Source organism: Thalia democratica, chromosome 1 (assembly GCF_965202585.1).
Source record: "Thalia democratica chromosome 1, ktThaDemo2.hap1.1, whole genome shotgun sequence".
Lineage (NCBI taxonomy): Eukaryota > Metazoa > Chordata > Thaliacea > Salpida > Salpidae > Thalia > Thalia democratica.
In genome coordinates, this window is record NC_139165.1 from 35,818,048 (window position 1) to 35,834,253 (window position 16,206).

Sequence of the window (16,206 nt, forward strand, 5' to 3'; positions counted from 1 at the left end):
CCCAGTTTGTGAGATTTTAGAGAGGTGTTGTGTGACAAAATATGTCCCTGAAGATAAAGGTTAGAATTGCAAAAAATAATACAACATTTCAATTTTATTAAAAATGTTATTTCAAAATAACAAGATAAATTAAAGTTTCAAGGTTATGTTTATAATTTGGAAATAAAGTACTTAAATATGTATTTAAAAGCCGTGTTTTTTTCTTATATTATTATTTGTATGTAATTGTAAGTAATTCTTGTTAATTACTTACTCTTTAGAAAACTTGTTTTAGTTTTTTTAAGGAAATTTAAACAGTATTATAAGAGTAGCTTTTAATATTTCTATAAAATTTGTTTAGTTTTTAATGCATAAAATAAAATAAAAAATGATGAAATGTATTTATATTATATCTGTAGCAGCTTTTTTTCTTCCTAGTGTATAAACCTTATTAAAACTCGTAGGATGTTTCAAATTGACATCAGCAATCGAAGTGCTGCACAGACTTCTGCTGGTAAGATGTGCCCACCAGAAACATTTTGTCAAGAATCATCTCATTCCCTACTTTCCTGTCATATTTAATATTTTTAAGGCATCAAGGTAAACTTCTTTTGGTTTACTTATTTTTTGAACTTACTTACATTTTAGCTTCAGGTATTACAGTTTTTTTTCTTTGTATCAACTCTACATAAAATGAGGTTAAAATTGTTTGTATAATATGTTAGTTTTGTAGTGAATTGTTATAATACTCTAACAATACTAATATTAATAGCATTAACTAAATAAATACCAAAAAAGTTGTGAAAATATCAAACTTAACAGGTCATCGGTGAGTCACCTGGGTAAGCTGTCTCGTGACGTCATAGCAACATTCTTAACGACATCTGGTGACCAAAATGTTGAAATTCTGATGTCCCAAGGAAAGTTGTGCGAGCCACCGTCGTTTCTGAGGAAGATTGATGAAAAACATGAGAAGCTTTCAATGGATGGTAGTGATGTAGTGTGGAATGAGAATGGAAAGTGAGTAAATTTTTAGTTTGGTTTAGTTTAGTTAATATAATAAATAATTTTGAGTTAGTAAGCCAAATGTTGTTTTGGAAAACGATTATAAGTTTTACTGGCGTTTCTATAAAGAAAATTTGGTAGTTTGTTTCTGAGATAAAAAACTTTAACATTTTGGTAATTTTTGTTGCTAAAGCTAAGCTACCTATGTTGTTAAAAAAAAGTGAATTGTGCTTTATTAACATCTTCTATTTGACATTAAAGTAAAGTTAAAACTATGCATGTTTATATTTTTTATACAACATGTAAGTGTTTGTTAAAGTTGTAGCTTTAAGAAGGGTACAATTAGAAATAGTTTTTTAAATTTTTAAAGCATTCTTATTTCAAACTATATGTTTTTCCTACAATCAGTAATTACACTTGTTTTATAAGTGAGGGTAAAACTTTTCTATTAAAGAAATATGATATAAAATTGTGCAGTTTTAGTAGCAGAGCAATTTTAAAGCTGTGCATAAGTTATTTATGAAAGAAAGTTTTCTACAAAAGTTAAAAATAATTTTTTTTCTAAAAAAGTACTGTTATATCATTATAGTTAATTGTCTTAGCATAGAAACTAATTTTGTACTAAATTTACAGTTGTCAACAAGACAACAGCAATTTTGTCGATTGTGTGATAGAATTGTTAGAAGTTAAATCTGTCAACTTGAAGATGCCTCTTCTGTTATTTCTTCTTAAGGTTTGTTTAATTGCTACAACAACCTTGATATTTTTAAAGTTTAATAGTGTTTATTTTTTACACAGTACTTGTTTACAAATAAAGTTTGTGACAAATTTCCAACTAATTATATTGTTCATTATGATAGTTCCATAATCCTAATTGAATTTTTATTATAGAAAATGCACACGAAAAGCGAAGTTTCTAACCAAAGTGAAACATCAAAACTTCTCACAAGCGAAGACAAGGCAGATAAGTTTTTAATGAAAACTGAGCTTACTGTGGCAACATTACTCACTCATATATGTCAAAACTGCGAAGACATTGTTAATGTGGACAACATTTCACAAATGTGCCAATTTATAAAGGTATTTTTATTTTTAAGCGTAAATGATAACTTAACATTGTTTTTTTGTGTAAACACAATGTCATAGGGCGATGTTACATAAAGCATAGTTGAGTGTAATAGAGCATTTATTTAAATTTTGCATTACAGAAAGATACATTTTTTACCACAAAAAAAAACCAAACATTCACTTTTATCTGTAGCATCATCAGTTGAGTGTAATAGAGCATTTATTTAAATTTTGCATTACAGAAAGATACATTTTTTACCACAAAAAAAACACCAAACATTCACTTTTATCTGTAGCATCATCAGTTTAAGGGAAGAAAGCATGTTATACTATCTTATTAATTCAAACTTAAAAAGTAAAGTAAATATTTTTTTCAAGTTATAACTTTATATGATTTTGAAAAGTGTGAAAAATAGTACTATCATACTTGACAAATATTTTTTTTTACTACTACATGTTTATAAACTGTAATAGGTCTTGCTAAACGGAATGCTAACTGAAGTTGAAAAACAAGGAGAAAGTTCAAAACTTCAGTTTATTATTCCTGTTATTTGTTCACTACTCACCGTTGAAATTGATGCTACACACGTTGAAAGTCTAAAAGATATTTCCGTCTTATTGCAGGTTTATATTTTATCAATAAAATTTTTTCAATATTGTTAACATCTTGCTTCTAGTGAAGGGTTTCAAAAACTATTATTGTTATTGCGTACTCGAAAAAAACTTGAAAATTAATTTCTCCCACTAATTATTGTCCCTGATATTGAAAATCACCTATTTTAGAAACCATGCTCAAATTCAATTTTTTAAACTTTAACTGTGCTATCGTTTTAAAATTTTGTTTAAAAACAAATAAATTACGTTACTGAAATTATTTTGTAACAATTAAGTTTTACACAAACTTGGTATTTTTAATTTTATAGGTTGTAAAAGGCCTAGCTTATTTTTACAAGTTGACGGTTTTGTAGAGTTTTATTACAGCTATCAGGCACTTTTTACTCCCTAATAAATTTAAAGTACCTTTTGAGATGTCAGGGTTAAAAACTAACGAGTTTTACAGTTTAAATAAAAGCGTAGACTAAAAAGTCAATAATAACTTTGAAAACATTTATATCCTAAGTTTTTAGTAAATTTCTTAAAGTTTTTACTGTTTATTGTTAACTAAACTTTTAAAAGTTACATGTAAAAATTTTAGGAAAAGTCCCTTTTCCAAATAAATAGTTTTTTAGGAGTTTTAAACCCAAAATTTTAGTTTTTACTTCTTAAATTCCAACATGTAATATATTACAACTATTCAAAAATGCTTCCTAAAAATTTCTTTTATCTAGCTCAAAAATTTTATTAGTAGACACAGTTATATTATTACTTTTATTAATTTAGAAAACTTAAAATGCTAAAATAGCCATCCAAATGTTAATACTTTATCTCAAATATCTATTTCTGTTTTTTATTCCACAAAAAAGGCTTATAGTTTATATTTTAAACTTTTATATATAAACTAGTGTTTTTTTGTATTTTTTTTTACTTACTTCGTTTTTGAAAATTAATCTTTAATATTGTTTGTGTATAAACAAATTGGGATAAGAAGTTATTAAACTTTAGTCAAACCTTTTTTAGCAACTAAGTAAGAACAAAAACCTGGATGCAAACCAACAAGAAATGTGTGAAGATTTGGCAATTTACATAAACACTGCTGGTAAAATATCAAATTTGAAAACAGACAAATACTCCACTTTTATTGAAACTATGCAGGTTTGCTATTTTTTATGTAAAATATTTTTTTTTACAATGAATTTATTTTTACTGACCACAAAGTATTGCTCAATTTGCTAGTATTAAATAAATAAATAAAAATAAATAAAATAAATATAAACAATAGAAAGGAATAGTTTTCAATAAAAACATTTTTTTTTAATTAATTAAATTATAATTATTTAAAGACTTATAATTACTTAGAAAGAACTAGAAAAGGTTACTGATGAGAGTGGAGAACGTTTGAAAGCAAATGGTTCAAAAACTGGTGCGAAGAAGCCCCTGATTGAAGTAATTGAGGAAGAAAACAGTGTGCAATCGTATAGAGCGAACAATTATCCTCCAATCGAAGAGTTGCTCAAGTTGATTGTAGATGACGAATCGCCGCCTAACAGGTAAATGAATTTTTTTACTCAAAGTAAAATGAATAAGCTTTAAGTTTAAATAGAGTTTTGTTAACGAGTTTAGTGATGTTTTTTCAATTTGCACGCGGTAGATGTAAACATAAATGCATTTAAAATGTTATTGAAACTTTATAACTATTTGTTGATTGTTAACACTGTTTAATTGAGAATTTAACCATTAAAAATAACTCTTTAGTTGCTATTACATGATCAAACGTTTATATTAAAAGATTTAACTTTCTAACTAGTTTGGTAAACATAACGCTGTTGCTTATAATTTTTATTTACAGCAAAAGCATACTTGAAAACTAAAATAAACTATAACATTTTGTTTTTTGTACTAGGGCAATGGGTTTCCGTCAGCTAGCCAAGTTGATCGCTCTAAAAATTCCAGCAGTGTTAGAAAAAATCACTGAGTTGTTCCAAGTTATTCTGGCTTCATTGTACCACGAGAAAGACTCTTTCGTGTACAAATCGTCAATCATGTGTCTGACCGAGATTGTACTCAACGCCCCTTTCAAGCTAAACGACACTAAAAAGTATTTTTGAATATTTTTTATTATATTTTATAAGGCTCTAGTAATTATAAATCCTTTAAAACCAATTTTATACAACCTTTTTTTAATTTATTGACTACTTAAAAACTAATTGCAGAATATTTTTTATATGTGATGCTTAATAAGAAGTGTTTTTTTTTTTTAAATTTTGCTTTATTTTTACTATTTACATGCAGTTTGAGTGACACATTAGTGGAACAAATGGAAAAACTGCTCATCAGTCCACAAGGTGCTGATAGAGATGAAATTTTCTTGAAACTCGGGGAAGTTTTGTCGAGGGTCATTGAGCGTTATGGTGAGCGACGTTTTACATTTCTTAGTAAAATTTATTATAAGCGCATTATAACGTATTTCACGGTTGCCACAAAGTCAGGAAAGTCAAGAAAAGTCAGAAAAAAAAGGGGATTATTGAAAAAAGTCATGAAATTTAATATAAACATGCTCTAGTCGATTGTGTAGCTTTCTGATGTAAATAATTCATGGTTTCCCAAACTCATTTACTAAATCGCTCCCTTTTCAGAAACTTAAAAAAAATCGCCCCCATGATTTTATAAAGAATTTTTTCTCTTGAGTACGCACTTTTGAACCAAAAAAGTTGTATTCGAAATGTAATTTAGTCTGAAACTTCTTATGCACGCACTTTTGGGCTGTGTTCAAAGTAATTTACAGGGCTTGAAAAATAATTTACATTGATTTTTTTTAAGCCCAGTAAAGTGTATCAAAATACTTAATTAATAAAAAGCCTTGTGTTATCTGTAATCATTTCTGTTTAAATATGAATTGTTTCAAAACTAATGAAACCTTTAAGTTAGTGATGAACAACTTTTGTAGTCAGCAAGTCATTTTTATTAAAAAATCCTTTCTAGTGTCGACTTTTTAAACGACTGTACTTGCGGGCTGTAAAATTTATAAACTAACATACAAGATTATCAAAAAACTCGAGCAAAATGTAATAAACTGATTTAGTTTTATTGTGATCTAGGAAGTACTATTGTGAATTAAAACCAAATTGAAAGCGTTTTTCAAAGTATTAAGTATCAAAAAGCTAAATTTTATTTGTTTTGTACTAGCAGTTTTCAAATTACTTAGCGGGCCGAAATTTGGCTGGATCTGGAACGTACGTTACCCATCTAAAATCTTAAATGAAACCTGACAGAATTAAAATCGCTTATATAACGAACTTCAGACATTTAGAAGTTAATGCTAAGTAACTTATTTAAGTCGCACAATATCCGTAAATTAATTTATAATTCAGCATTCTCTAAAATTACTATACCATACATTAAAAACCAAATAAGAATGAACAGATTATTTTACACACAATGAAATATATATTTAAGCATCATTGCTGATCTAGTTTGAGGAAGTTTTACCGACTGGCTGATTATCTCACATGAAAAGTGGTTTTATCAATAGCTTCTATTAAAGCAAAATTAATGTAAAATTATCTATTTCAATGCTAAAATATATTATAAGCAAGTTAGTTGTAGAGTAAAAAAAATAATTTTAAACTTTTTAAACTATATGTTTTGTAGTTGAATTCCATTAAATAGTGTTAGACTTGGAATAACCTTTAAAAAACTAAACCTCAATCTTTACAATTTTTAATTTTAAAATTAAAATAAAAAAATTAAAATTAAAGGTTTTACAGCTAATTTTGTGAACAGAAAGTTATCAATTTAAAAAAACTTTTATTAGATTAAAATTTTGTTTTGTAACTGTAGCAGTTTTTTCAATTGCTTATTTAATTCTGTTCAAAAATGAATTTGTTTTCTAGCTATCAACCTATAATAAATTAACAGAAGAAAATAGTAAAAAATTAAAAATAGGGTTGAACTACTAAAATAAACAACACATTTTAATTGTCAAAATACTTAGAATTAAAATAAAACAAAAAACAGTTGTACTAATAGTTTAAAATTCCTTAATGTATAGATTTTTTAACAATAATAAATCAAGTTAGAAAATAAAGCTAACTTTAAGAATTTTTTAAGTAAAATAATTAAAGTCATTTCAAATAGAGACCTCAAATCTATACTCTTTTGAAGTCAAAAAATCTTTTTTGAAATAAAAACTTTAACGGTTTACAAGATTGTTTTGCTTATACAGATTATACATAATAACAAAAAATCTGTTAAATAAATATCTTTCAAACACATATTTTATTCACTGTGCTATAAAAAATTTTAGTGTAATGTAAAACGACAAATATAAACTACAAAACTAACGAAGTCAAAACATAAACCACTCAATAAATAGAGTAGACTTCCGCTTGAGTTCGCACTTTGAACAAAATCAAAAAGTGCGAACTCAAAAATGCATTATCATTTTTTTTTTTAAATAGAAAATTTCAATATGTTATAATGCAATAATGTTATGAATAAACGTAAAATCTACTAAAATGTAAAACAAACATTTTAAAAAAAATATAGATCTATATAAGCTATTAAGTATAATAAAATTGTTGTCTTATTAATACTTAGTTAGTTATATACTTTATTTTAGTTAAATCTAAGTAAATATATTTTTGCACTTTTTTTTGGGTAAAAAGTGCGAACTCAAGAGGATGTCTACCGTAATTAGTATTCATTAGCCATTAAGCAAACCTGTTGTAGAATAAATAACTTGCAAGTTTTTCTATATCTGGTTCTAAATTAGTCAAACAAAGCCTCAACTCACCTCCTTAACAAAAATCTAAAATAGATCTTTTGCTCAAGATATTGATAACTGAACTGAAAGCTTTCTAAACAACGTAGCTAGAAGGAAAACCTATAAACAACAATCTAAATTCCTCCCAATTGGTTGAATACTTTTTCCTTAGTTTTTTTTGAGCCCAAAAGCTTTCATCTCGTTCTTTGGTAAAATTTACTTTAAGTTCAAGTCAGTTTGCAAGACTGAGGAAGTTTCCTGTAAGTCAACGTTTACTTCAAAAAGATTTGCTTCGAATGAATTTATAACCCACTTCGGGAAGTTTAATTGAAAAACGTCAGTAAACCGTTTATCAATATCACATTTTAGCTATTCCAGATGAGATGAAAAAACTACTACTTCACTTATTTGAAGGTTCAAGTTCGTCAAACTTGCAAACTGTGAAAACTGATTATTTTTGAAATTTTTCCGTACAGTTTAAGTTGGTTTCTGAAACCAATTATCTTACTTTTAACTTTCACAAGATTGAAGTTTTTACCTTGTAAAGTTTTGTTCAAATTGTTGATCTTACCATATAAGTCGGACATGTCTATTTTTCTTTTAACAAGATTGTCTGCCAATATCTTGTCCTTTTCAGAAAAAAAAAACTGAATTAAAAACAGCCAAAAAGTTTCTAGACAGTTTCCTTTTGATAACCATCTCATTTCTGTATGTATTATCACCACACAGACTGCACAGCTGTTTAAGCAGACAACTTTGTAAAGCATGCATTTTTATTTTGTTGACAGCTTTTATCACAAAGTTTAATGAGTCATTTAAACGGACGCTCAATTTTTTTTCAGCTAAATGTTGGCGATGTATAACGCAATGAACATTAAATATATCAGGGTTTAACTTTTTGTAATATATGATTAATCAACGATACTTTCCTATCATAGACGGAGCACCATCTGTTGCAATTCCTATAAGTATGTTTACAGGAATGTTTTGAAGGTATTTTATTTACTTCAAACTATTTTTAAATTTTTCAAACACAATCCTTCCTGTGCTATGCGTTTCCATTAGTTGGGAGAACTCTAATTCTTCGTATGTTGTATCATCAACTGTTAAACGCATGCAAACAAGAAAAAGACATTTGTTATCCAGCAAAGTGGACTCGTCAACCTGCATTAAAAAAGAAATGTTGCAGATCATTCGAACTAACTTTTGTTTAACACGTTCTGACATTTCATCTATACGTTTTTTCACATTGTTGTTGTTTAAAGGAATATAATGTAAAACATTACTGGTGTTTTTATAATGAATGACTTTTTCCAGAATTGTTGTTAAGACAGGAATAAACGTTTTTCCCCAATGGTGAGAGGCAGTCCTTGTTTAGCAACTATCAGAGACAAATAATAAGAAGCTAATTGTCCATCTTCAATACTCTGTGTAGGTTTCTCGAACATGTTTGTGATTTTACACTGTTTCGTTTTCTCATCTCGACGTTTTCTGAAAAACTCTACATTATTATCTACATGTTCTGAATGAAATCTATGATATATGTAAACAAAATGGACTTTTTTGTTTAAGCTTTACCTCAAGGTCAAATATTCAATGGAAAGCTAAAAATAATGAAATAGCCAGATAGAAAGTTAACATTTTATTACTGCCCAAAATTCTAAAATTGCCCCTCATTCGCCCCTTACTAGTTATCGCCCCCTCCCCTTTAGCCCCTTTACTAAAATACGCCCCCAGGGGGGCGATATTGCCCAATTTTGGAAACCCTGAAATGGATACTAGTTTTGAAAGTTTACGCTGTATTCTAAAAGTAAAACTTTTAGTATACAGTACGTAGTTACTTTTAGTATTTAGTACGTTCTTCATTGTGTTAAGTATTTCTATAAAACTGAATAGTGAACCTGTGTTTTATTTGACAATTTGATATGTTTACTTTTCGTTAATTTGATATGTACTTATGAAAATCTTAATGTTTATATTAAATTATTCCGAATTAGTAATAAACAATTTATTATAAATTATATTTTCATAAATTTTACTTGTAAATTATTCCAAGGTGAAATGGCCAGCAGTATGTCAAAGAAACTTCTCCCACTCCTGTTAAGCGGATGCTACAGCAAACATCACGACAACATAAGAATTACTTGCCTGTCGAATCTCGCTACTCTAGTGCCACTGATTCCACACGATATCACTTCGTATCAAGAAGAAGTTTGTTTTTAATACTAACACAGTTTTCTGTTAAGAATGCCAAGAAAATAACAAATTTAAAAGTTAAAGATTGTATTGTAATTCAATAGAGGGTAAAATTTTTTTGAAGTTCTTAACTTTGTAAGATTTATATACAGTACATATGTTCACTATAAAGCTAAAATAAGGTAAATCTTTTTCCAAAGGGTATATTTTAGTGTCTCCAAATTGTTTGTTATCAACAAAGTTTCAGCCACTTTTCCAAAGGATTTAATTCAAATCTAGTCCAGCTTTAACAAGTTAAGATAGATTTCAGTGAAAGTTATAACTTATGATGTAAAATTAATTAATGAGAAACAATTGTTTTTTCAGCTCACAGATTGTGTGGAGAAACTGAGCCAAAGTACAAAAGTTGAAGTAAGAAGGACCGCTGTTCACTTGATTAAAAACACCATTGAAAAAATGCAAGACGAAATTATCCAAGTTGGTTTCAATCTAAAAATTGTTTGACTAATGGTGTAAAATATTAGAAATAATTTAAATCGTTTAAGTCTTTTAATTTTAACTTTCTTTGCATAGCTAAATGTTTCAAGTTCTGATTGATGATTATACAGACATAAAAAGCTGTGAAAAATATTTAGTGCTTTAAACAGGGTCGCCAAAATACCTTAAATTTGACAATTAAGGCTAAAGAACCAGAAAAAAACCTGGAGTTTGAGAAATTTTGAAAAAAAATATCCTGAATAAACCTGGAATTTTTAATAATTTTAAGATGTTAAGTAGTAAAATTTCGATTGACACAAAAAATCTATCATATAGATAAAACTTTTTTGTCATCATCAAATTTTTTATTAAAAAACACATTTAAAGTAGTTTTAGAGTATCTTTTCAATGTTTTCATACTATTTAACACAGTTTCTTACTGTAAACATAACTTTAAACTAAAAATAGACTTAATAATGTGTACTTTTGAAAAACCTAGAGTAAATTTTGAACACCTGAAGAAAGTTTGCTAAAAACATTCGGCAACCCTGTTTTAAACTAATTAAAAGTAAATCTTATCTTTGCATGGCTTGCTTGTTTTTAGATCCCTTATAATTATACAAACATATAAAACTGAAAATTGTTTAGTGCTTTTAAACAAATTATAAGTAAAATTTACCTTTTCTTGTTAAGTATTACAAATACAAAGTTAAAAACTTTTTATTTAAAAATATAAGTTCAAATATGAACTTTAAGACATATAGCTTTTTTTTGATGGAACCAACTCAATCAAAATTTTAGTTTAGTGACTTTTTATATTTGTTGTTTCTCAAAAAAATTATGTGTAATTTTTATTTTATCTTTAGTTTCTTATTTAAATTTAGTTTGTTTACTTTAAGGAATTCTTCATTTTGGTCAAAACTTTATTCAATAATTTTTGAAATGAACTATTTACATTAAAAGTAATAACGTAAAAAATTTAAAAATCTAAATTTTTTGCTGATATATTGAAAAATAAGTATTAATTAATTAAGTAAATGTTAATTCTAAAAATCTGTGATAAACCATGATTACTGTTTGTATAACATTCAAAAACTTTCTAAGTTTTTACTGTGTGCTACAAACTTGTAATATTGTTTACAATAACTTAATTTAAAAAAAAATGAATGAAATAGGTCTATATTTCTAGAACAGTTACATTTTATATGTTCACTAAAATTAGTATAAAGCTATATAAGCTAGCAAAATATTTAGAATGTTTTAAATATTAACATGCTAATCATGAATTTAATATATGATATATTTTACTGCAATTATTTTTGTACTAGAAATAATTATCAATTTATAATAAGGTCTTTCCAAAAGTTCTCAAAAGATGGTCTGTGCTGCTCAAAACTCGATACAACGAAGATGTTGATGAGAAAGTGAAACTACATGCACAACAAGGACTTGTAGAACTAGATAGAATGAAGAAAGATATACTGACCAGTTACAGGAACGCTCCCATACAAAAGAAAATTGAAATACTGCCCAGTAACTTTTAATTGTATTTTTGTTTGAAATAATAACTTTAGTTAGCAGTTTAACTTTTGTACACGATTGCTTTCAGTTTTATGTTATAGTTTTTTTTGTTTAGTAATAGTATTAATTGTCATTTATGTTTCAATATAATAGTAGTGCTCACATTTTAAAATTACTATTGATGTTTGGTTTAATTGTAGTTATGATTCAAAAGTTAGGTAAATATTTTAGAGAACAATTGCTTTCAATTATTATCACTTGCTGTTAATTCAAAAAAAAATATTTTACTTTTTAAAGTTTTATCTATAGTATTTTTTTAGCTTTAAAATTATTTGTAAAAAAATGTAAAAAATTTTTTCACCTCATTTTTTAATTAAGTAATTCACTTATAAAAATTATGTAGTGTTTGATGTTTTTTTATTTGTGCCAAATAGATTAAGTTATTAACATTATTCCCTGGATTTAAAGGTAACTTTTCTGTTAAATCCATAGTCTGTTGTTATAAGATTTTAAACCTTACTTATGATTTGTTTATGTTTAAAAGGTTTGTATTTTTTTATCTGTTTTACGAGAAAAAATATTTAAATTGACTGATTACTACTATTGCACTGCTATAATTTTACAACCAATTTTGTACAAAAAGTATAATATTGTATATAAAAATATGTCATACAATAAATATGTAGGAAAAAGTATACAAAAAACAATTTAAGCCAGGGTTTTCACTCAATCATTATAGCTTATTTATAAAAAAAAAATTGAATTGAGTTATTTTTCTTAAACTGGTTTACTTGTAGTTTTTTTATTAACGGTGTTGTAATAAGGTCTTCTGATTAGTCACTAAAAATTATCTCCATGTAAGACTGGCTTTTTTAGGTTTACTCCTAATATATGCTAGTTTGTTTATTTTAAAACTACTTTTTAAGTTCAAAGGTATGAAGCTCTGATGAATATTGCAATGAAAAATATTATTGTATCTAATTAGTTCGATTAGTCATAAAAAAATTCTAAGAGTTTTATAAATTTAAATACATTTTTAAATTATTTTAATGAATAGTCAGAAATTAGTTTATTTTTTACTATATTTAAAAAGAAATGTTTTTGTGTGCTGCTAGAACTTATAATAAAGCTGTTATACTCTACATTTATTAAAACTCTTAAGTGTACCACAGATGATAAGATCGCTCTTAAGTATATATAGTTTTATAAAGTACTATTTTTTTTTTACTCTTGTTACTTTCAGGGTTGCCACATGGTTAGGAAAAATTTTAAAAAATGACAAAAGACAGAAAAAATAGGGGGTTTTCAAAAAAAAGTCAGGTAACTTGATAAAACTTTTTAAAAAGTCGGATTTTGTCAGTTTAAATTTACGAAATTACTTATTTTCTAAAGTCTTCAAATGATAAAAATCCTTTAAAGTCAGAAAAAAATTCCAACATTTTCCTTGAAATTTAAAAAATTATTTAATTTCCAATTCCTTAATCTGGTATAAATTAGTAAATATCCTTTAAAAAACTGCACAATTTTTATATTAATATATTGAAGAAGTACCCTACTTGAACAAGCAGATTTTGTAAGCTTTTTAGTATTGATGATTTGTAGCAAGGACACTTCCATAGTGAAACTGTGATTTATATACAAAAGTTTACCTAGCATAATTTTAGAATCAAAATGTTTTTTGTTCAAGTAAATCAGTGAGTTCTTTATAATTAAGCAGTAAGTTTAGTATTTTATGTAACAAACTGATGTGTATACTTTACCTCTATAGAATTTTTCGAAGTTGTTTAAATTTATAAAATAAGTTATAAGAGAGGTATATGCCAAGATTAAGTTTACTTATTATTTGTATTTTTGTAGAATAATTAAAGTTTTTAAAATAAATAAGAGTATATTTATTTGTTACAAAACTTATACTATTGATAAGATAAAATTTTATACAACAAATATATAGTTTACTTTTTTATGTATTTTTTTACAGTTACTAAAGAATATTCTTTTTTAGTTGATTTTTAGGTTAGATATTTTATTTTAAGTAGTTTTGGTAGTATTTTATAAAACTAAGTGAACAATATATATAAGTAAAACGTGCTAGGAAATGCTAAAAAAATTGTGTCTTTTTTCAGACAAGCTATGATTATAAGATAATGATACAAGTATTTTTCTGATAGAGCTGATAATTGCAAATGCATCAATCATACACAGGTGATTCAAGTGATGTAATGGAAGTTTGATGATTGAATTCAGCAAAAAAAAAAAACTGTTGTTTTAACTTGTATTAAAGTTAGAGTGAAAGCTTTATATAGTTTCAAATGTTAGATTATATGTTTTAAGATAAGTTTAAACTATGAGTTTGATTTAGAAAAGTCAGGAAAATTTTAGCAAAAAGTCAGGAAATTTTTCTCAGCTTGATCTGTGGCAACCATATACTTTAAAATACCAATCATAAGTTCATAGAAAATAATTTAACTTTTCAAAGTCATTTAAATAAACAAACAAAAAATATAGTATCTACAACTACACTTCTCTAATATTATTATATATGATAATTAGCTTAATAGAGTTATAAATTTCGTGTTACTTAATTCTTAAGCTAAGTTTCACGTCAAAAGCTTCATCGTGTAAAGGAGAGTTTCCCAAAGTGGGCTAAGTGATTCCCTGGGAGGCCATGACAGATGTTTAGGGGGCCACGAGCAGCAAAGGGGCCACAGGGGAGCCATGAAGTCATAAATTGAAACTTACACTAGATATTTCGGAGTTGATGATGAAGAGCAAAAAAAAGGTACATTAAATGGTAATTTGGAGTAATATTGCTTAATGTGGCCATAGCTTTTTTTATTTCTTTAAAGGGGGCCATTTGAAAAAAGTTTGGGAAACCCTGGTGTAAAGGCTTTATCTTTATCAATACATATTTTTATGAACTATTCTGTATGCTATATTTGAATTTTAGATTGTAATTAAATAAATGTTAGTAACAAAAACTGATTTAGAATGCTCGTAAGCAATGAAGTTTTAGTTGTAATTTAGTAGAGCCTTAAGCTAAAATTGCCATAAATTAAAGATTTTCTGGTTCTAGTTGTATAAAAAATGTAATTGTGTTACAACTTTACGTTTATCAAGTGTAAAAATGGGATACGTGTAAAAATCTCTAGATTTATAGATGGCAAGATTACGGAAATTCTTTTTAGTCCAAACTAGTAGTTACAAATATAAATTATTTTATACTATTAGTATTACACTCACAAACCACAAAAAGAAAAAGTACATTAAAATACTAAGACAAAGGAAACTACTTTTGAAGCATGATTTTTTTTGTGTTTTTTTATTTAGACTTCCTATTTTCATTGAACGATCTTGTCCTGGCCAAGACATAAGACTGTATGATGGTTCTTGGTGTATGACTCGATAACCAATAGGATTTTTCGTACACCAAATCGTTGGACAAAACTTTTTGTCGTTCAATAAACAATAATTTAAAAATTAAGTTTTTTCCTTTATTTTAGTTTCTAAATATTTCCAAATTTGTATAAATGTATAGTAAAGTAAAAATTGTTACTACTTAATGTTCTTTTACATTTAAACAGCTTAATTTGAATACAAGAGGCCTTTTGAGTAAAAGTTTTGCTGAAGTTATTTTAGAAATGATTAAAAAACTTTTAATGTCTAGAAAAGTTAGAAATACTATAAAGTTCATTAACTTGTTTAAATAACCATTTTTTAAAGGTGCACGTAAACCTTTTAAAATTGATTATAAAAGTAAAACCAATTTTAATTAGATTTTTATCTGAAAGTTAGCTGCATTAAACTTCATGGAATATTTTAACACCAAATAAAATCTTCAAATAATTTTGAACTAAAAATTCAGTGCAAACGAATATTTTTCACACATGTTTTAGTTATTAAGTCTTATCAGCTTAATTCTAAAAAAAAAATATTATTAACATCAATACTATATATTACTTAAAGCAATACAAGGTGGAGAAGCTAAAGAACGTCAAAAAATAAGTTTTAAATTCATCGAATGAAAGTTACTTCAATGCATTATTTGACTAATAATAAACAAAACTTGTGTCCTAAAAAGGACAATCTGCATTAGTATCCGTATAAGCTAATACAAATGTAACTAAGATAACTAAAAAACTTTAGATTAATGTTTTTCTGTGCTTCCATTTTTGTCAAAAGCTATAAAAATGACATTAAATTGGTTTATTATAAAATTTTGAGCTTTGGAGCAATATTATATAAAATAATTTATCGATCAAACTAAAATCTTTACTGTCGATATTTTAAATTTTTTGGTTGTTTAGTATGTAGTATTTATTACGAATAAATGTATAAATTTAATTTTAATGAGAAAGTAATACTATTTATACCTACAATGCCTTGTTTTTCCAAGACGGCTAAGACTTGTTTAAGATAACTTTAAAAATTGAAATAGTGTAATTAAAACTTAAGAAAAAATATGAAAATAATATTAACCAAGTAAAACTTGTTTATGTTACAAGCAAAACTTTATAATTTTTAGCATTCTACAATACAGTTAATATTAAAACAAAATTATTTTTGTAAACAAAGTCATGCTTTTATTAATTTTTATACTG

At 26.2% G+C, this 16,206-nt stretch overlaps 1 protein-coding gene across 1 annotated transcript; it reads left to right on the forward strand.

Moving 5' to 3' along the window:
* The first annotated feature begins 672 nt into the window (after window positions 1-672).
* On the forward strand, window positions 673-11,714 carry LOC145835532 (transport and Golgi organization protein 6 homolog). Its single transcript, XM_082943181.1, has 12 exons — window positions 673-677; window positions 802-999; window positions 1,618-1,717; window positions 1,876-2,064; window positions 2,527-2,676; window positions 3,670-3,804; window positions 4,009-4,199; window positions 4,553-4,747; window positions 4,942-5,060; window positions 9,471-9,625; window positions 9,977-10,087; window positions 11,440-11,714. Exons 1-12 carry the CDS (start codon window positions 673-675, stop codon window positions 11,629-11,631), a joined length of 1,740 nt encoding a protein of 579 aa, XP_082799307.1. The 3' UTR covers window positions 11,632-11,714.
* Window positions 11,715-16,206: the final 4,492 nt, after the last annotated feature.